The sequence below is a fragment of the Dasypus novemcinctus genome, chromosome 5, assembly GCF_030445035.2.
Source record: "Dasypus novemcinctus isolate mDasNov1 chromosome 5, mDasNov1.1.hap2, whole genome shotgun sequence".
NCBI classification, from domain to species: Eukaryota; Metazoa; Chordata; class Mammalia; order Cingulata; family Dasypodidae; genus Dasypus; species Dasypus novemcinctus.
In genome coordinates, this window is record NC_080677.1 from 114,527,218 (window position 1) to 114,549,364 (window position 22,147).

General features: G+C 42.2%; 1 protein-coding gene and 1 pseudogene across 1 annotated transcript in view; one reads left to right on the forward strand and one right to left on the reverse strand.

The window, feature by feature from the left end:
- Nucleotides 1–22,147, reverse strand: part of LOC111767291 (solute carrier family 23 member 1-like) — a 55,478-nt gene that overhangs the window by 13,419 nt on the left and 19,912 nt on the right. Inside the window, exons 4-6 of the mRNA XM_058297416.2 lie at nucleotides 15,118–15,277; nucleotides 1,712–1,893; nucleotides 685–805 (exon numbers count right to left, since the gene is read on the reverse strand). Of these exons, the coding sequence (XP_058153399.1) occupies nucleotides 685–805; nucleotides 1,712–1,893; nucleotides 15,118–15,277 (463 nt within the window). The remainder of the gene's footprint in view (nucleotides 1–684; nucleotides 806–1,711; nucleotides 1,894–15,117; nucleotides 15,278–22,147) is intronic.
- Nucleotides 9,999–11,685, forward strand: LOC101422074 (tetraspanin-3 pseudogene; annotated as a pseudogene).

Below are 22,147 nucleotides of genomic sequence, written 5' to 3' on the forward strand. Positions count from 1 at the left end.
CCCAAAATCTGTAAGCTAAGTCTCCATCTCCAAGTGATTCTTCACTTGTAGGACCACTGGCCTATAGAGTTGTTGAACGATCAGGGAGATTATGTGGAAGCAATGCTATTACAATGAGATATATTTGCTCCACAGTTAAACTGAACTTGCAAACATTTTAATGGGTGACAGCTATAAATACTTACCATGGCATGAATTAAACAGAGAAGACTCTGGAAATGGAGATACACTGTCATTGCTAGGACATTTAGACTTCCCATGAGCCATTGATTAAGAACCTAATCTAAGGAACTTGATCAAGCCCATTCTCTCTTGGGCTCTTAGTTTTATTGAATTAGAGGTGAAATTGGCTATCACCCCAGTACCTTGTTGTGTGGGTGGTCCTGGGAACATGAGAAGGTTGTCCCATAATGGTACCCAGAGCTGTGACCTAAGGCAGGGTTCTTTGTTCCTCAGAGAGAAGTACTGAAGAAAGACCCCGGAGGGACTGGACGCCAGAGGTCAAGGCGTGCTCCCGCCAGACCTCTGGCTCCCTCTGGTGGATTAAGGAGAGCTGGAGGACTAGAGGCCATGGTAGAGGGGAGTGTTCGATGTGGGGGCCACCTGGGAGTGACAGAGACTGCTCCTCACGCTCCAGGTGAGTCAACTAAGAGTGGAAGAGGGCGGGGTGGGGGTGCTGCTTACAGGGAAGATCTGAAACAGGTAGAGCTTGGAGGTGTGACACTTCTTCGCTTGTCCATAAACAGGTATAGGCAACGCGATGTTTTTCAGGTACTGAGAAAACAGCACGATGAGGAAGACAGTCCTGAAACAAAAGTAAACCACACCCAACCTGGCGAACTGGGGATTGTCCTGCGTGAGTGTCACACGTGGCTTTCGTGGTGGCCCGGGAAACTGAGCCACCTTGTGTCTTTAGGTTCTGGGCCCCTCTCTAGCAGAGGTAGAGCCCTGCCATCTCTGAGAAGGTGAGCTGTTTCCTTTTGGAGGCTGCTGGTGGCTGAAGAGGAATAGGGAGAAAGGAAGCTATTATTTCTCCAAGTCTAAGAGAAATAAGTGACTGGTAGCTGGATAGATCCAGTTCGAGCCAGTAAGGGCAAAATCAAGGGCTTCATTCCCTCCCAGATCATTCTGCAGGTCTGCTGTTCCTCACCTCTCACCTCAGACCACAGGTGCAGAGTGAATGAGAGAGCCTAGTGTCACCCCCAAGTCCCTTCAAAGCTCAGTTTAAATGCTTAATGCCTTTCTCCAGGAAGCCTTCCTGATCTTCCCAGCTGGCTCCTCTGAACATGCACAGCACTTCATGACCCTCAGCACTGTCTCCTGCTATCACAGTTACTTGTACCGATGTCTTATCTCTTTCCTAGACTATAAGATGGTTGAGAGCTGGGGCCATGTCTTTGCACCCTTCCCAAGGACCATGGGCTTGTAAATATTTGCTCAGTGAAAGCTCAGCTGGCAGAGGGCTGGTAAGATGAACTTTTTGTGAATACTGTACTAATTATTTTGCTACACTGTCCATGATTAATTCACTGTCTGTGAGTAATAATTAACAGTGAATAAATGTTCTGCTCTGCTTTTGAAGGTATAATTGTTCATGAAAACATTTGCAAATGACAAGAATTTGCCAATATCCGGGACTCCTGTTATTCTTGCCAGGCGACCTTCCACCAGCGAGCACTCGGGCGCCGCTCGCCCTGCAGAGGCTACTTACATGACCGCGATCCCCCAGTGGACTCCGGCATCATTCCCCGCAGAGTCGAAGAGAGGCAGGGCCACCAGGGAGATGGTCGGCGCGATGGTCAAGGGGCCAATAAAGCGCATGAGCAAGCCAATGAGGCCTGAGAAACCCACGAACATCTGGACGCAGGAGGCTACCATGATGGCACCCTGCAACTGAGGAGGGAGAGGGAGCTCCGGCACCTCGAAGCCTGCGGCAGCACCGCGGGCCTCAGCCCGGGCCAGACCACCGCACTCGGCCCAGCTGCCTCAGCCCACTTCAGATGTGCTCTCCCCTAGGTGTGCACTCAGAGGCCGTGCAGGGGAGGAGCTGAATCCCAAAGGAACTGAGGAAAGGGGGTTCTGATCTCTTCCTCTTGCCAGTTTTCTATTTCTAACAACGTCTTGAACATTTTCACTTAATATGAACCTTTCAGAAAGTTGACCTTGAAATTATTTATTGATTTTTAGTGATGATGATGATGATGATGATGACTTGCAACATTACTCGGTAGTGTATTGAACATTTTGCTGCCCTATTTTTCTATTTTTCTACTTTTGATTGCAGGGATCGACAATCAGCAAACATTCTGGTAAAGGACATAATAGTAAATACTTTAGACTTCGTGGGCTTTGTCACAACTTTTCCAGACAATATGTGAATGAATGAGCATGGTTATACTCCAATAACACTTTATTTAGAGGCAGTCAATTTGAATTTCATATCATTTTGACATGTCATGAAATATGATTCTTGTATTGATTTATTTCGACTATTTAAAATGTAAAACCATTCTTTGCTCTTGGCTCATAGGCTGTAGTTTGCCAACAGCTTACTTTTATTTCCTTTTTCACGCTACTAACTTGGATGTCAGAAGTTATTCTTAAATTTTAAATGTGAGTACTTCACTTTAAAAAGCCTGTAGTTAAAATTTCTAGCCTCTTCTCAAACAGACCTTTGAAGACTTTTAAGTTCTACCAATATTCTTCTCTTCCAGGCTATTATTGTCAAAGCTCTATCTATCTATCTATCTATCTATCTATCTATCTATCTATCTATCTATCATCTGTCTATCTCTATCTATATATCTATTCTATATCTATCTATCTTCTATCATCTAGCTAGCTATAATAGTTCCACTCCCATTGATCATTATTATTGATATTGTAATTTCCTATTCTAAATATGTATTTAGATTTACCTATATTTATATGTTTCTTTGCTCATTGTTGCTTCTTTTCTACCATATCTCATTTGAAATTTAATTTCCTCTTTTTTTGAGTATATCTTATAGTAGTTATTTTTCAGTAAGGGTCTTTGAGTAATAAATACTTCTAATTTTGACCTGAAAATGTCTTTATTTTGTCATTAATTCTGTATGACATGGAATTTTATAACTAGATATAGAATTCTAGAAGGACAGTATTTTTTCTCCACCCTTTGAAAATATTATTCCATTTCTCCTGAACTCTATTGTTGTTGCGGGGACAGCTACTGAATGTCCAATTGTTATTCCTTTGTAGATAATTTTTGTTTTCCTTCTTGTTGCTTTTAAGATTTTCTCTTTGCATTTTGTGTTACAGTTTTATTATGATGTGTCTAGTTGTAAATTTATTTTTCTTTATTCTACTTCAGACTTGTGCTTTTTCTCAACTGAACATTCTTATCTTCTATCTGTTCTAGAAAACTATCAGCCATCATTCCTTTTAACGTTTCCTCTTTCCCATTTTCTCTATTATCATCTTCAGGAATTCCTATTAGATACAAATTGGACTTCTCATTCTATCTTCACATTTCTTATCTTCTATTTAACATTTCTCAGTTCATTGATGTCTCTTTAGCTTTTCTAAATGCTGTTTAACTCTTTAAGTGCATTTTAAGATTTCAATGACTATATATTTTTCATTTCTGTAAGTTCTATTTGGTCCTATATTCAAATTTCCCTGTTATTTCATTTTATTTTATTTTGTATTATTTTGTTTTATTTCTTGTTGTGTCTGTTTGTGAGCTCAATTGAGGAATATTGTTTTTTCCTTTGGGAAGCTTCTGAGAACCACAGGTGTTTGATTGGCAGGACCAATTTTTACTTTAATTTCTGAAGTTGAGAATTGTTCTACTTTTCAATATGTGTTGCAGTGTTGAAATTCTTCTTTCTCAGACAAATCTATGTTCCAGCACTTTCCCAGACTCCTAGAGAGAACGAAAAACTTCCCTGTTGATTCCCCAGACTGGTGGCTAGAGTTGTTGTGGACCCTCTTCACTGAATAGGGATGTCCTTTGCAGAATGCCATGTAGTCATTAAAATCTGTGTTCCAGGAAGGGGATGTGGCTCAAGCAGTTGGATGCCTGCCTACCAGATGGGAAGTCCCAGGTTCTGTTCCCGGTACCTTCTAAAGAAGAGGAAAAAGACAGTGAGCTGACGCAATGGAATGGCGAGTTGACACAACAAGATAACACAACAAGGAGACACAATGAAGGAACAAAATGAGAGCACAACAGCAGGGAGGGAAGGTGGCTCAAGTGACTGGGCACCTCCCTCCCACATTGGAGGTCCTTGAATTGGTTCCTGGTGCCTCCTAAAAAGAAGAAAATTTGTTGGACATACCCTGGTCAGCTAACAAGGAGGTGAAGATGGTCAACCACCATACCAGGGAACCGAGAGTACCTACAACTTCAAGCAGGAGAATCACATCCATCAACCATGTGGGACCTAAGCCCCCTCTCGATACAGAGTTCGAGTGAACATCACCATCCTAGGGTCCACAGGATGGAGGAATAAAATATGGATTAGAGTGGACTTACTGTTATTCTACTGTAGAACTGTTGTGACTAGTAATGAAAGAAACTGTAGCATTGATGTGGAGAAAGTGGCCACAGTAGTTGCTGAGGGCAGGGAGAGGGAAGAAGAGATGTGATGTGGGGGCATTTTTGGGACTTGGAGTTGTCCTAAATGATATTGCAGGGACAAATGCTGGACATTATATATCCTGCTATAACCCACTGAAAGAACTGGGGGAGAGTGTAAACTACAATGTAAACTATAATCCATGTGGTGCAGCAGTGCTCCAAAATGTATTCACCAAATACAATGAATGTGCAACAATGATGAAAGACGTTGATGTGGGAGGAGTGGGGTGAGGGGGCTGGTATGAGGTAACCTCTTATAATTGTTAATGCAACATTTTTTGTGTTCTATGTATTTTTTTTAAAAAAACAATAAAAATTTTTTAAAAATAAAAAGAAGATGAGCAGACACAGAGAGCACACAATGAACAGACACAGAAAGCAGACAGCAAGCACAAACAACAAGGGGGGGGGGAGAAATAACTAAATAAAATAACTTTAAAAAAAAAATCCATATTCTTAGCCCTTGGTACTATACCTGGGTATGATTCCTCACCATCCCCATCAGAAACACCATCATTTTGGCTATAATTTGCTGGGGTTTTCCATTGGTTTTGACTTCAAGTATGCATTAAAAGTTATTTTATCCAAAATTTTCATGTGTTGGTAATATGAGTTGCATCTATATTAGCTCAAATCACCATGATACTGGAAGTTGAAGTGTAAATTAGTCTAATATATTTAAAACAGGACTTATCCTCTCCCACAGTATTTCCACTTTTTCTGTTATCACCATTTTCTCAAATGAGAATCTTTATTTACTTTTCCTTCTCCATTACTTCTTATATCCCAGAAAGTAATAACAATTCATGTTGGGCCTAAATATGGGTCACATTCAATTTGTGGCTAATATCATCATGTACATATACAGTTGGTCTGCTGACCATCAGTGGTTTGAAGTCTTGAGATGTGTGTGGATAAATATAACTCAGGGAAACATATAGAATCTAGCCTTACATACCAATAGGCTAGTCCAGTGGATTAAGTCAAAGACAGTTAACGAATTAATAGTAAAATGAGGTTGAATCTTGCAAGAACTTAGCTTTTGTTTTACAGCTCAGGAGAAAAACATTGGGCCAGCAGAGGGAGCTAAAACACCACAGATAAGACTTCTCTGGATTTGGGGTTCACTGTGCTGGATACTTGGGGGCCACGTGGGAAAAGTACTGCAGAGACGACTGTCTTAGACCTGGGCAAGAGGAGCCCCTGCTCTGGGTCCCAGGCTTTAGAGCAAGGCTCAGCAAACTTTTTCTGTAAAAGGCCAGATAGTAAATATTTCAGACTTGGCAGAACAAATGTGGTTCCTGTGGCAAATTCATCTTTGTTCAAACAACCTTTTGAAAATGGAAAACCATTCTTAGTTTGTGGCCCATAAAATAAAACAATAGGCCATGGGTTGGATTTGCCCATGAGCCATAGTTTGCTGATTCTGCTGCTTTAGCGGTCTCCACATATCACAAACACCAAAATAAAAAGTAAATGTATTAAGTAAAATATAGGTGTTTCTGTCACTGGGATCCAGTGCTCAGTGCTGGCACAGCATGACCCATTAACTCTACATATACACTCTCACTCTTAGTACTGTTCAGGCTGCAGGGAAATTCTCTTCCATAAATCTTACCCAATGCCCTGGAAACACAAGGTAACTGCTTCTGAATGCAGTGAAGACTTGTGAGTCATGCCATTACCAATGTTAGAAGCAGACACTGCATCAGAGCACAGGAAGGATTTATACAGCAGAGCAGTTAGGTAGGTGAAAAGACAAATTAATTCATCAGATTCTTCCCCTTAAGTAGTAGAGCAGTTTGATATAATTTATGAATTTCAAAAAGAGATATTTGATTATGTTTGTAAACTGGTCTTTTCCTCTGGGTGTGATACTCTTTGATTGTATTAGATTCAGCTGAGATGCCTTTGATTAAATTATGTTAAGATTAGGACTTTGATTCAACTACATCATTAGGGCAACTCGGTTTTAGTCCCCACCCTCTTTGTGGGCTACATAAACGGACACTCAATCAAGGAGACACACAGAAGTAGATACACAGAGAAGAGACACAGAGGAAGAGAGACAGCTCCGTATAGATGGCAGAGGCCCCAGGGAGAGAGATGAGCCATTCGCCCGATAGTTTACAGCTGACCTTGTGAAGAGAGCAGAGAAGTTGAGCCTGGAAAGAAATGAGACCCCCAGAAGAGAGATGAACCCTATGCCAGCCTACAGCTGAGATCAGAAGAAACAGGACCCACGGAGCCTTAAGAGGAAAGAGGAAGGCTGAACCCTCACAGACATCGCCCACCATCTTGCTTTCAACAAGTAGCAACTGACTTTGGGTGAGGAGATAACCTCTTATAGTACTCTGAGTAAGACTCTTTAGGGCCTTGGAACTGTAAGTTTTTACCCCAAATAAATACCCTTTATAAAAGCAAACAGATTGCTGGTACTTTGCATCAGTACCGCTTTTGCTGACTAATTCAGGCATTATGAAGGCAAAAGTTTCTTGCATAAGGAAGTATAGTTTCCCAGTAGGGCTCCATGAAAGAAAAATCTTGCCCCTGGTATCTAGCAGAGCAGATAAGGAAAACCCACTTCTTGTTTCTTGTTTGATTTTAATTTGGATTTAACAAAGCTCCCTGGAAGATAGGAAAAGAAAAAACATACACAAGTGTCGTGATTCATTCTATTGATGATATGAGTGGGCATCACTGAGGAAGTACATTCTGATTTAGAAGACGTGGGGCAACAATGACTCTCTGAGATGGCCAATCAACCTGGCAAAACTCCAGGGCTCATCAACGTGACAATTCTTGCGCATATCTTAGGCTGGAGTTAATTGAACAGTCCTTTAAAATTAAAAAGTCCTGTTAATTCTGGGACCACCCAGAGAAAAATAAAAAAAAAGAAAGAAAGCACAGGCACTTGATGAGATTTTTGAGTACACCCATCTGGGTGCACTTTTGAACTATATACCAGGGCACAGGCACATGCAAAAAGCCTGTTTATGAAAGGGAAGAACAGCAGAAGGTTCTGGCTCATTCAAAAAGTTACAGCTCAGCCTGGTCTACCAGCTTTCCTTATAAGCACAGTGCCTCTGAGGTACTGGAAGAGTCCGTGATAGAGACTCTGCTGAATGGAGATTGACTTGGCAGAAGGCAGAAGGAGGCTTCAGCACTGCCACAGGGCTTTCAGTGTGGACATGGCTTGGGACAGCTACTCATGACTCTTCCTATCACAGATAACTACTAACTAGTCTGCTACAGGACACCACTTGATATTATACACCTGCTGACTGACACCAAATAACTCTAAGATCAGAGATTCCAATCAATTCTTGAGTGATTTCAGAAAGACATTCAAATAAGAAAGAGACAAATCAACAAAGTTTGCTGGTTGAAGGGAAGTGTTCACATTCAGGTAATATGAAAAGAAAAGGTAACTATCAGGAGGATTTTATAGACTCTACACATAAGTGACAGTCCTCCACATGCCCTAGGATGGACACTACCCCCTAGGGAATAAACTCTAGCAACAGAGACTGGGGCTCTACTGTATGAACCCTGGTTGGTGCCTTATTGAAGGTGCTGCCCTATTAACTGAGAAAGGTTGGCACTGGAAGGGTGTAACAATCTGCCCAGTCAACAGCAGGACTCAGTTGCAAATAGTAAGGCAAGTCTAAGTCAGGTCAGCGGGCCAAGTTACGTGTCATGTGATGACTGTGCATACCTAAATCATCTCCTATATAATTATATATACCCTTGAGCTGTAGCCAATGGACTATTTGATGTGGCAAGTGGAAAACAGAAGGCACTCTTGAAATTACACTTTTTGGGGGACAAACTTTATAGTCAAATCTCAAATACTAGCTGTTCATATGGATGGTCTTTAGTCTTAAAAAGAGGACGGGAGCATGGCTTTGAATGTAGTCACTAAAGTTCACGAGATGACACCATGAGCCACAAGTACACACATGGGCTTACAACCAATAACTCCATCTGAATTTGCTTGTGTTGCCCAAGATTGTCCAGATGGCCAACAACAACGAGCTTGTGTACTTTCGGTAGGACAACAGCCCTTAAGGGAATATGGCTCATCACAGAACTGGGCCATAGAGGCAGGGTGCCTCCACTGGACATCACATAGACAACGGGAGATTTTAAGGTTTTTTTAAACTGGTATTGAAAGTGTTTCTGATCTGAGCTTTGGCTCTTCTGCAACTGAGGCCCTGTCTCAGACTACTGTAAAAAGACAGGCAACCCAAATTGCCAGCCAATTGAACATCAACTTATATATCAACTATATTTATATAAAGCAATCACTTTTTACAACATGAACAGGCAGGAGTGAGCCAAAATATACAGTATCAACTCATCTTTTCATATTTCATATCACCTCCCCAAAGCAGTAAAATTATTGAAAATTGAGAATGGGTATTTGAAGTGACAAAATGTGGGGTGACAAGGGCTGGCCTTCCAGGGTAGGCAAGTGTAAGATAAAAATGAACCAGAGGGGTATTAGGGTGAGTCACCTTCTGATCAGTCTCTAAGGGATAAGTTCAGAAATGAGGGAATAGAGGATGCCTGTTAGAACATAGGCTCCATGAGGGATGGGATATTTGTCTGTTTTATATCCCAAGCACCAAAGATAGTGGCTGGCACATAGTAGGTACTCAATATTTATTGAAATGAAGGAAGGGAGGGATAGAGAGAGTCAAGGAAATATATTATACCAGTGACTGTCTGTGGAAAACCATATATCCCCCTTCCACAGTATAGAGTTGCCACTGAGAAAGGCTACCCAGTCAAAGACTGCATTTACCAGACTCCCTTGCAGCTAGGTTGGCCACATAATTAATCCTCATCAATGATAAATTGGTGGAAATAATGTATGTGACTTTCAGTCATTAAGAAGCAGGTGTGCCTTCTCCTACTCACTCTTTCCCCTTCTACCATCTTAATGTAGCCCACAACATGCTTTGGAAGCCAAGTGGTGAAGACAGCAGAGCCATAGAATGAAAGAAGCCTGGGCCCCTGTCTCACCATTTGGAGCAGAGCTCCAAATATACTGGTGGAGATACACTTCTATGGTTACTGAACCATTATGTATTTGGGAGTTTATGGGGTATAGCAACAACTCACTAATATAATACCTAACTAATTTCAATATCTTTTATAGTCAAAATTCTTTTTTCTCAGAACCAGGGATTTGACTTTGTTCTAAAAGACTGGAATAATAGAATGTCAATTTGGCGGCCAGGGGCCCAGGGGGAACTGCGGCGGCTGCGCGGAGGACCTGGGCACCTGCCGGGGACGGGGCTGCGCGACTGAGCCGGGGCTGTGGGGAGCGCTGCGCAGGCCGCGCAGTTCCTCGCGGGGAGGCGCCGCCGCCATTGCCGCCTGCTCGGTGAGCGCGGCTCAGCTCGCCGAGCAGGGCCTCCGCGGGCCGCGGGCACCATGGGCCAGTGCGGCATCACCTCCTCCAAGACCGTGCTCGTCTTTCTCAACCTCATCTTCTGGGGGGCAGCTGGTATTTTATGCTATGTAGGAGCCTACGTCTTCATCACTTATGATGACTATGACCACTTTTTTGAAGATGTGTATACTCTCATCCCTGCTGTAGTGATCATAGCTGTAGGAGCCCTGCTTTTCATTATTGGGCTAATTGGCTGCTGCGCCACAATCCGAGAAAGCCACTGCGGACTTGCCACGTTTGTCATCATCCTCCTCTTGGTTTTTGTCACAGAAGTTGTTGTTGTGGTTTTGGGATATGTTTACAGAGCAAAGGTGGAAAATGAGGTTGATCGCAGCATTCAGAAAGTATATAAGACCTACAATGGAACCAGCCCTGATGCTGCTAGTCGGGCTATTGATTATGTGCAGAGACAGCTGCACTGTTGTGGAATTCACAACTACTCAGACTGGGAAAATACAGACTGGTTTAAAGAAACCAAAAACCAGAGTGTCCCTCTTAGCTGTTGTAGAGACACTGCCATCAGCTGTAATGGCAGTCTGGCCTACCCTTCTGACCTCTATGCTGAGGGGTGTGAGGCTCTAGTTGTGAAGAAGCTACAGGAAATTATGATGCATGTTATCTGGGCAGCACTGGCATTTGCAGCTATTCAGCTGCTGGGCATGCTGTGTGCATGCATCATGTTGTGCAGAAGGAGTAGAGATCCTGCTTATGAGCTCCTCATCACCGGTGGAACCTATGCATAGTAGAAAATTCAAACCTGAGCTGTTTAGTCTTGTTTTTCTGATTTGGAAGGTGAATTGAACAGGTCTGCTGCTGTTGGTCTCCTGAGTTCATTTAGTTAAAGCACATATACACTGGTGTTGGGCAGAGCAGCTTGATTCTTCATGTACCTACTTTCCTACCTACCTTCCCACCTACTCTCACCCACGACTTTTTTTCCCCTTGTTCTAGCTGACACTCCATGTCCCTAAGTTTTTGAAGTTTGGTGGTAAATGATCTAATTTCAGAACCATTTGCAAGTTGTGTAGTGTGGTAGACTTGAAGGAGGATGTGGGCCTGCTTTTGTTACCTCCAGTTAACGGGAATAATTCTAAAGTATCACCAGATCCTTTCAGTCTTTACAATGTAGAATTCTTGGCCAAAGGTTTGGGGGGGGAGGGTGGGGGAGGAAGCCAGTTCTCTGGTTGAACTTAACACCAGTTGATGCTCCCTCATCATTGTCCTTTAAAAATATATATACCGTAGTCCAATAAGATAGCAGTTGTACAAAATGGCTGAAATAGACTTTAGAATCATATGGCATGCATCTTGGTTCATCTTCAAAATCAGACTGATCTTTGAAACTAGTGGTTTTTAATCAAAGCTGGCTTTATAGGAGGAATATAATGTATGCAGTACTGTTTTAAAACAATTAGTGTGAGTGTGTGTGTTTTGGTATGATTGAACCCATTCATCATAAGTCTTAAACTCTTTTGGAAATAATGTACCCATGTAGACTAGCAAAATAGTATGTAGATGTGATCTCAGTTGTAAATAGAAAAATCTAATTCAATAAACTCTGTATCACCTCCTCAAAAAAAAAAAAAAAAAAAAAGAATGTCAATTTAACTTGAATTGTTACCTGAAGGTGATTCTTAGAATTCTGATGATTTTTCTGGAATGGATTGTCAAGTCTGGTATTTACAGGATCCATCCTACCCAGAGGAGAGGATTTCCAGTGAGAGCACACTTGTTAAATAGTTTGAAAGTACCTTGGGGCAGAACATAAGAGGAGGGTTTTACAGTATTACTTTTGCTGCCCACTATTTAAAAGGAAGGACTCAAAGCCTCTAACTGGAGCAAGGGCATGGGCTAAGGAGCCTCCCAGAACTGGAGCCACCAGATGGATCATGCATGAAATGACTCTACTTTTGCCCTTTACATTTAAAACTAGTTGGAAGCAAAAAATTATTTCTTAGCGATATTTCTAGATACATCTTCAGTTTGTGATGAGGGATGCTGATATTGGAGTTAATTCTATCAAATGGAAACACATCTAATGGTGTTGTCTAATAAAATAGGATCCAGAGTATACTTGGGTACTAGAAGGACAAAGAGGAGTAAATGTTGTGGATGCAGTCAATTCCTAAAGTGATGTGGGCACATTACGACATGGTCTGACGCTTGAACTTCTGTGTTAGATTAAGATCCGTTAAGGACTAATTATGAGTTCACAGGTCATTTACTTGGTACTCAATGGAACAAAAATCATGGAAATGAGCCTATATTGGGATACTGAATTTTGATTACCAGGTAATGTGGTAAGCATAGAAAGAATAATGACACAATTGGATCAAGTAGAATTACAAGTTCAGGAGTGACAATTACAGTTAATTCTTAATCATTCAATAGCATCATGAAAAAATGACATAAGCTTACCACCTCACACTCACCAGAATGACTAAAATTAAAAAGACAGAAAATATTGGTGAGAATGTGGAATAACTGGAACTCATATACACTTTTGGTAGGAATATAAATTGGAAAAAACACTTTGGAAAACTATTTGGTGGTGCCTACCAATGCTCAACAAATACACACCCTGTGACAAATGCTCAACAAATGCAATTCCTCTCCTGTTCACAGATTCAACAGAAAATACGTATATATGTTCACTTAAAGATGAGTACTCAACTGTTCATAGTGGCACTATTTGTAACAGCCAATAACTAGGAACCACCCACAAACATGTAGTTTGGATAACAGCAAAATAAATAAGTAAACTGTGATGTATTTATATAATGGAACACCTTTCAGCAAAGAGAATAAATGATCACTACATATAACAATATGAAAAATCTTGCAAATACAGTGTTGAATGCAGGAAGTCAGACACAAATGAGTACATATTGAGTGGTTCCATATGTAAGGTTGAAAACAAGGTAAAACGAATCTATGCTATTAGAAGTCAGGATAGTGGTTGTCCTGGGGGGGGGGGGGGCGGGGGGAAAGTGGTGCCTGGAAGGAGGCACCAGGTAGATTCTGGGAGTTGGGAATGTTCTGTTTCTTGATCCAGATGCTAGTAACATGGGCAAGTACAACTTGTGGGCATTTATTGTGTTCTTTTCTGTACGTTTATTAAACTTAAAAAGTATACTTGAAAAGATACAAGGGAGAAAAAACAAAACTAGAGCAATATTATCAAACATATAGTAGTAACATTTATTTAAATGTTTTGTCAATTCTATTTCTCACTTGTTTGTTTGTTAGGAAGTACCAAGGATTGAACCTCGTACATGCATAGCAGGTGCTCACCCACTGAGCTACACCTGCTCCCCTTTGTCAATTCTATTCTTTCTCATTGGTCAAACATGGGTAGGAATAGTAATCTTGTTATTGTGTTTCCTCTGTCTTCAATCTTCCTTTGCTTTTAATATACAGGGGATGTGACAGTTGTTTCAGCAGTGAAGTTATAAGAATAATGAACATGGATTGGGGTAGGTTGTACAATGGCTAAGGCTTGCACAGTTCCTCAAGGATATCTAGGGAACTTCATAGCCCTGAGTTCTAGAAAATCCTTGGTCTAGTTTCAGTGAGCTTAGAGAGGAGCAGTGCTGACAGTGATAAAGGAGGGCTGTAATCATGGCTGAGCAGACTACATTCTCCTGGAACCCCATCATCTTCCTCCAGACAAAGTGGTCCAGGGCAGCCACGTGCAGTGCTGCTTTTCACCTAGGTGTCTAAGGTTGAGCTGGGAGGGGGAAAGTTGGGCTTCAGTGACCTTGACTCTCTCCTATAGTTCCATCTATTCTTTTTTTAAAAAATATATGTTTTATTTATTTTTAAAAGACAAGTAGATAACACAAAATGTTACATTAAAAAATATAAGAGGCTCCTGTATACCCCACTCCCCACACCCCCACTCCTCCCATATCAACAACTTCTTTCATTAGTGTGGTACATTCATTGCATTCCATCTACTCTTGTGTACCACCCATGCACCACCCACACCCTACTCCCTCCAGGTGAGGATATTGGCATCTGGAAGCAATCAGCTTTACTGTCTTGGAGGGTATAGCTCACCTCTCTGCCAAGAATCCTGAGTGTACTGATTTCCGTCTGTATCAATTTGGTGAGCAAATTCTGGAATGTTGCTGATTTCAGAACCTGCCTCAAGGCTATCAGTTCCTTTCTCCTGATGATACAAATTGAATCCAGCAAGGGCTACAACTGTCCAAAGTGGAAAGACTAGGCAGGCAGGACCCACTAACAGAATGGTGCTGAGACAGGCCTGGCTCTACATGTTGGTTTTCCCATTAACCTGAGCCTGCTGTGGATGTCTGTCAATACAGTGCTTGTACATCTATGAAACACTCCTAGAAGAGTTCCTGGAAAACTCTCAATAACCACGATCTGCTGCTTCTATCATCATCATCACCATCATCACCACCACCACTACCATGACGTATGTCTCTCTCTTCCCTAAGAGACTAGTTTCTTTAAAGGCAAGTCTTCACTTATTCCTTATAGTATTCCAGTACTTCTCACAATGCTGGACACTGGGGAGGTATTCAACAAACAATGCTTGATGAATTAAAATAAAACATGAATACTACCCCCCTGCTCTCCCTGTCTCCCTGGATTTGCTGGGGAAATGCTTGACCTCTTCCTCCTTGAAATATGTGAGAATGTTTTCAGAAAAACCTATTTTCACTCCTCATCCACCCCAGCAGCCCCAGTCACTCTCTGGCTCATCACCCTGTTTTATTTTCTTTATTGCATATCACTGTCTGAAATTTTCATATTCTATTCACTTATTGGAATGTTTCTGTCTCTCCCTTCCACCCCACCCCACCCCACCATATACCTACAGTAGAATGTTAGGTCCATGAGGACAGAATCCTTGTCTGCTTATCTACAGCAATATCTTAAAACCCAAAACGTTGCCTGGCATGGAGTACAGCATGTGTGTTTTTGAACAAAGGAATAAACTCAGGAGTCTCTATTGCGTATCTCTCTGCTCCCCCCACCCTCCTCCCCTCCCCATTACCTCTCGTATCCTCATCTGCCATTGCTCAGTGAATTCAGGAGAGCTGGTGTTCACCTGGGTGGCATTGAGTGTCCACTCAGGGCACTTCCAGGCAGGAAGGGAGAGCATGGCTAGGGAGGGTGCCAAAAAGGAAAATGTCCCTCCCTGGAGAATGGGCAGCCTAGAGGAGAAGAAAGGATGCAATTACCCAGGAGATCATCTGGTCCTGGACTGGCATGGGTCCCAAGGGGGCTGCCAACCCCAAGTCCTAAGTTGGTTTAGAGGCAACACATGTCTCCTGCTCTCTAAGGTAGGCACAGAGCTCCTGCCAAGTTCTGAGTCAGATCCACGAACCCTGCTGAAGTTTGAACAGGTAGGAGAGGTGGGCAGGGAGAAAGACAACCAGATCCAATCACAGTCCTGCAGATCCAAACCCAGGAGGAGAGTGTCAGGCGCTGGGAAATGACTTGGAGACAGCACAGAGTTCAGCAAACATGCTTAGTGGGTGCCACTTTCTACCTTAGCCCCAGAGAATCCTATTCAGGCCCCAGGATCAAAGCACAGCTCACATATCGACAGCTCCCCATCTTGTACTCCCCAACAATGTACCCATTGTGAAGAGAGAAACAGTCCAAAATCTGAGTTGCCAGATTCCCTTGTGTCTTCAAAAATGAACAGCAACCCCAGACCTCTATCTTCAGGGGTCTTTTTTTCTTATCTCATGGAGGGAGAGAACAGGCTTGAGGACAATTATCAGGGTGTGTCCCCTGCCCAGGCCCTTTCATGCCTGGTCAGCTTCTTACTCTGGCCTCTGAAAATTTCTAGCAGTGCCTACCTGGCCTGCCTTCCCTTCGAGGCAAACACCACCTGATAAGTCAACCTCCAAGAATCTTCTCTTACTAGAGGGTCAGAAGCTATCACAGCTTACCTAGTCTGCCTACTCTGGGCAGAAGTTTGGGCGGTGGGAGAGCAGGACACCAGAATCTTGATTGCATTTGTCACTATGGCCCACCTGGTTCAGGTACATTTTCCTAACACTACAAGGGTTTTTGTTTTGAACTTAGGACTTCATAAAGAAGTGTGCTTGAGAATGACTGAACACATTTTATGTAAGGAATATATAAAGTTTTTGAAGGAGTCTTGTTGCTTAAGTGGCCTTCAGATCCTGGCTGAACATCAGAATCAGCAATGTCTGGGCATCACCCCCGACAAGTTAACACAGACGGGGAGTGGGCTCAGGCATGGATAGGGATGGAACACATGGGTGGTGTTTCTCAGATGAATTATGTGTCTGTGTCTGTGTATGTAATTTTAAAATTTAGGTTCAAGAACAAGATGAATTTTTTTCGACTTATTTGCTTCTGTGTATTTTCATATCCCACCTTTAGGGTCACACAAAGTATTTAAAAATTCTTCCTAGAGTATTCTACGGTCAAAGTCTTTTGTTTTTTGACTGGTTAAATTTTCCCAAAGTCTTTAGGTAGTCTTTAACCACAATTCTGTCTGTTTACAGATTTCTTGCATTCATTAATTCATTCATCCATTTGTTAATTTATTTATCTATTTCTCCCCCTGCCTGCATTGTCTGCTCTCTGTATCCATTCTTGTGTGTTCTTCTGTGTCTGCTTATGTTCTCATTAGGGGGCTTTAGGAACTGATCCTGGGACCTTCCAGAGAAGGAGAGAAGTGATCTTTCTCTTGCACCACATCAGCTCCCTGGTCTGCTGCGTCTCTTACTGTCTCTCCTCTGTGTCTCTTTTTGTTGTGTCATCTTGCTGTATCAGCTTTCTGCATGGGCCAGCACTCCTGCACGGGGCAACACTTCTGCGTGAGGCAGCATTCCTGTGGGGGCAGCACTCCACATGGGCCAGCACAGTGCATGGACCAGCTCCCCACATGGGCCAGCTTGCCTTCACCAGAAGGCCCTGGGTATCGAACCCTGGACCTCCTATATGGTAGACAGGAGCCCAATTGCTTGAGCCACATCTGCTTCCTGATTTCTTGCATTTTTGCTAGTTTTTCTTTAATGTATTTTCCTGTCACAGGTTTGGATATGTACATTCAGTATCATTAGGCTTTCATTGTTTACCTTATATGGTGACCTTAATGTACTTAATGGTACTTTGTTTTTTTGTTGTTTTTTTTTAAAGATTTATTTATTTAAATCCCCCCCCTCCCCCGGTTGTCTGTTCTCTGTGTCTATTTGCTGTGTCGTTTCTTTGTCTGCTTCTGTTGTCGTCAGCGGCACAGGAAGTGTGGGCGGCGCCATTCCTGGGCAGGCTGCACTTTCGCGCTGGGTGGCTCTCCTTACGGGGTGTACTCCTTGCACGTGGGGGTCCCCTACGCGGGGGACACCCCTGCGTGGGGCGGCACTCCTTGCGCGCATCAGCACTGCGCATGGGCCAGCTCCACACGGGTCAAGTAGGCGCGGGGTTTGAACCACGGACCTCCCATGTGGTAGACGGATGCCCTAACCACTGGGCCAAGTCCGTTTCCCTTAATGGTACTTTGTATTTAATTTCATCCGTCACTTGGATGGCAATCCCTATCTAATTTTTTTTTTTTTTGCCCATGGGCATGATTCACTATTATTCTGCATATGTCTTCTGACTTAAATGTGTTTTTTGTAAACCATAGACTGTTGATTAAGAACAACAACAGGGAAGCAGATGTGGCTCAAACAATCGACATGGGAGGTCCCAGTTTTGGTTGCCATTGCCTCCTGGAGAGGACAAACAGTACAGTGAACTGGTGAGGAGGGTAGGCACAATGAGCTGACACAACAAGATGACACCACAAGGAGACACAGAAAGGAAAGACAATGAGAAACACAACAAAGCAAGGAGCTGAGGTGGCTCAACAACTGCGAACCTCTCTGCCACATGGGAAGTCCCTGGTTCAGTCCCTGGTGCCTCCTAAAGAGAAGGTGAGCAGAAGAGATAGCACACAGAGAATGGACACAGAGATCAGAAAGCAATTACAAAACAATGGGGCTGGGGGGAGAGATAAATAAATAAAAATCTTTTAAAAAAACACACAAAAACTCAGTATTTTAGAGCTAGAAGAAGCCTTTGAAATTCATCCAGCCAGGCCTTGTCATTTTATAGGAAGGGGCTCTCAGGATCTGACCATCTACAAAGAAGTCAGCAAGGCCTAATAAAGGTCAGGGAAGAGTTGGGGTGACTGAAGGAGAAGGGTGCTCTCAGGGTAACTTGGAGAGTGATTAAATACATCAGACATGCCTCCTCCCGAATTTCATTAAATCACCCAGGAAATGTATACAATGCAAAACTTGGCAGCACTATAAAGGAAAAACCAAGATTCAAGCATTAATTTCACTAACTGCATCATTGAACATGATTAAGGAACATATTTTTGGATTACCTGATACATGCTTTACCTTCTAAACCAGAGCTTGACATGGGACCTAATCTATTACCTATACCCAAGTCCATAGAGGCTTGGAGGAGAATGCAGAAGGCAAGAATAGCAAAAAGAATAACCAAAAGAGTAAAAAGACAGACAATAAGATATGACATATGAAACCCAAAGAATAAATGGTGGAAGTAAATAATGCATTTATAGCAATATTATTGAATGTGAATGGATTAAAATCCCCAATCAAAAGATATAGGCTGGCAGAATGGATAAAAAAATAAAAAATAATAATAATAAAACACAATGAGCCATCCATATGCTGCTTACAAGAGACTCACCTTAGACCCAGGGATACAAACTGGCTCAAAGTGAAAGGTTTGAAAAAGATACTCCATGTAAACAGTAATCAAAAAAGAGTAGGGGTACTATCCTAATATTAGACAAAACAGACTTTAAGTGCAAAAAGTTATGAGATACAGAAGGCCTCATATAGCCTCATATATTACTAAAAGGGACAGTCGATCAGGAAGAAATAACAATCATAAATGTCTATGCACCTAACCAGTGTGCCCCAAAATACATGAGGCAAACTCTGGCAAACCTGACAGATGATAAACAAAGGAAGAAAGAAGTTGAACAATATGATAAATAAGCTAGACCTAACAGACATGTGCAGAACACTGCATTCCAAATCAGTGGGTTGTACATTCTTCTCAAATGCTCATAGATCTTTCTCCAGGATAAACCGCATATTAGGTTACAAGGCAGGTCTCAATAAATATAAAAAGACTGTAATTATACAGGGCACCTTCTCTGATCATAATGGAATGAAACTTGAAATCATTAATAGGGGAGAAAGGGAAAAATTCACAAATGTGGAGAGGCTAAACAACACAATCCTAAATAATCAGTGGGCCAAAGAAGAATTTGTAAGTGAAATTAGTAAATATATTGAGAAGAATGCAAATGAGAACACAATTTATAAAACTTACACGATACAGTGAAGGCAGTGCTGAGGGGGAAATTTATAGTCCTAAAAGCTTATATTAAAAAAAGAAGAATGGGCTAAAATCAAAGATTCAACTGAGCAACTGGAGAAACTAGCAAAAGAACAGCAAACTAGCCCCAAAGCAAGCAGAAGGAAAGAAATAATAAAGATCAAAGCAGAAATAAATGAAATTGAGAACCAAAAAAAAAAAAATTAAAGATCAACAAAACCAAAAGTTGGTTCTTTGAGACAATCAAAAAAATTCACAAACTCTTAGTCAGACTAACAAAGAAAAAAAGAGAGAAGAAGCAAATAACAAAATCAGATATGAAAGGGGGAAGTGACAACTGACCCCACAGAAATAAAAAGGAGCATAAAGAGATATTATGAAAAATTGTATGCCAACCAACTAGACAACTTAGATGAAATGAACAAATCCCTAGAAACACACAAATGACCTACACTGACTCTGCAAGAAATATAAGAACTTAACAAACGAATCACATTTAAAGAGATTATCAGTCATCAAAAATCTTCCCAAAGAAAAGACCACTATCAGACGGCTTCACAGCATTTTGAAAAGAATTAACATCTATCCTGTTTAACTCTTTCAAAAAACTGAAAAGGAGGGAAAATTACCCAATACATTTTATGAAGCCAACATCACCCTAATACCAAAGCCAGATAAAGATACTACAAGAAGAGAAAATTATAGACCAATCTCGCTAATGAACCCAGATGCAAAAATTCTAAACAAAATAGTTGCAAACTGAATCCAACAACATATTAAAATAAGTATACACCATGGTCAAGAGGGTTTTCTTCCTGGGATGCAAGGGTGGTTCAACATAAGAGACTCAATTAACGTAGTACACTACATTAGCAAATCAAAGGGAAAAAACTATATGATCATCTTGATTGATACTGAAAAGACATTTGACAAAGTCTAGCATCGTTTCTTGATTTAAAAAACACTCCAAAAGATAGACATGAAAGGAAAGTTCCTCAACATTTTTTCCTGGAATTAATAAATGTTCCATACATTTATGATAAAAAAGAGCATATATGAAAATCCCACAGCCAACATCATACTCAATGGGGAGAGGTTGAAAGCTTTCCCTCTAAGATCAGGAACAAGATAAGGATGCCCACTGTCACCACTGTTGTTCAACATTGTGCTAGAAGTTCTAGCTCAAGCAATTAGTCAAGAAAAAGAAATAAAAGCCATCCAAACTGGAAAAGGGGAAGTAAAATCTTCACTATTTGCAGATGACATGATCCTATATTTAGAAAATTCTGAAATATCTACAACAAAGGTATTAGAGCTAATAAATGAGTTCTGTAAAGTGGCAGGATACAAGATCAACATGCAAAAATCAGTAGTGTTTCTATACACTACTAATGATCAAGCTGAGGAGGAAATCAAGCCTGCCAGCTTCCTCCCTGCCAGAGGTGGGCTGAAGCCTAGCCTAGGGCTGCAGGCTGATCTGGGTGAAAGAAACCAGTTCCCACCACCACTGTGATTTTCGGTCAGACTGGCTTCCCCTCATGCTGGGGGTGGAGCCAAAATGGCAGCCACCAGCCTCATTCTGACTTGGACAGGTTCAACCTTTAGTTCTTCCTAGGGTTATACCTTAGCCAGCCGAGTCTACTAATCAGTAGCTGAATCGGTGGTCGACCATCTCCTCCTCACGTTTTTGGGAAATGGAGCTTCCTATTCCAGCTACAGAATAACTCCTGGAGCAGCTTACACTGCCACAGTAGGATAGTCCCTGGCCTCTGCCATCTGGCTGGTAATTTCCCAGAGAGGCTGGCACAGGTCCCCCCAGCTTCCTCCATGCTGGAGGTGGGGTTGGGGCTTAGGATAGAGCTGCAATCCGATCTGAATGGAAAGAAGTCTGTCCCTACCAGTACTGTGATTTTCAGTCTGCCCGGTTCCCTTCATGCCAGGCACAGAGTTAAATTAGTGACTACTGGCCTCCTTCCAACTTGGACAGGCTCAAACTTTAGCTGTTCTTTGGATTATACTTTAGCCCACTGAATTTACTCATCAGTAGCTGAAGTTGGTCCCCAACCATCTCTTCCTCTGCCATTTTTGGGAAGTGGAGCTTTCAATTCCAGCTGCAGAACAGCTCCTGAGGCAGCTTGTGCCTCCAGTGGAGGATGGGCACCGGCCTCCGGGGCGTGGAGCATTCTACTTATGAATCTTCTCTGCAGATGAGCTGTCTCCTCCTTCCATTCCTTCAAGGATGTTGCAGGATGCTCTTCTGGTCTCCTGGAGCTTCCAAACAGGTGCTTCAGCTCCCAGATAGCTCTGGGTGTTTACTAACTGTCGTGTAGCAGGAGCTGATGCTAGGAGATCCTTACTCTGCCACCATCTTGCTGTTGTCTCTGGTACTACACTGTTTTATATATTGTAGGTCCATAATAATCCTAGTGATTTTTTTTATAATCCCCAACACCCCCCCCCCCCCCCCCCGCTTCAGCTTTTTGCATGGTGTCTGCTTTCTGTGTCCATTCTCTGTACATTCTTCTGCGGGCTCCTCTCTGTTCCTGTTTGTTTCCCTTCTTTTTCTTGCGTCACCTTGCTGAGTCAGCGCTCCGTGGAATCTGTGGGCCAGGCAGTACTCCACAGCATGCCGGTGAGCCTGCCTTCACAAGGAGGACATCATCCAATTGCCCCAG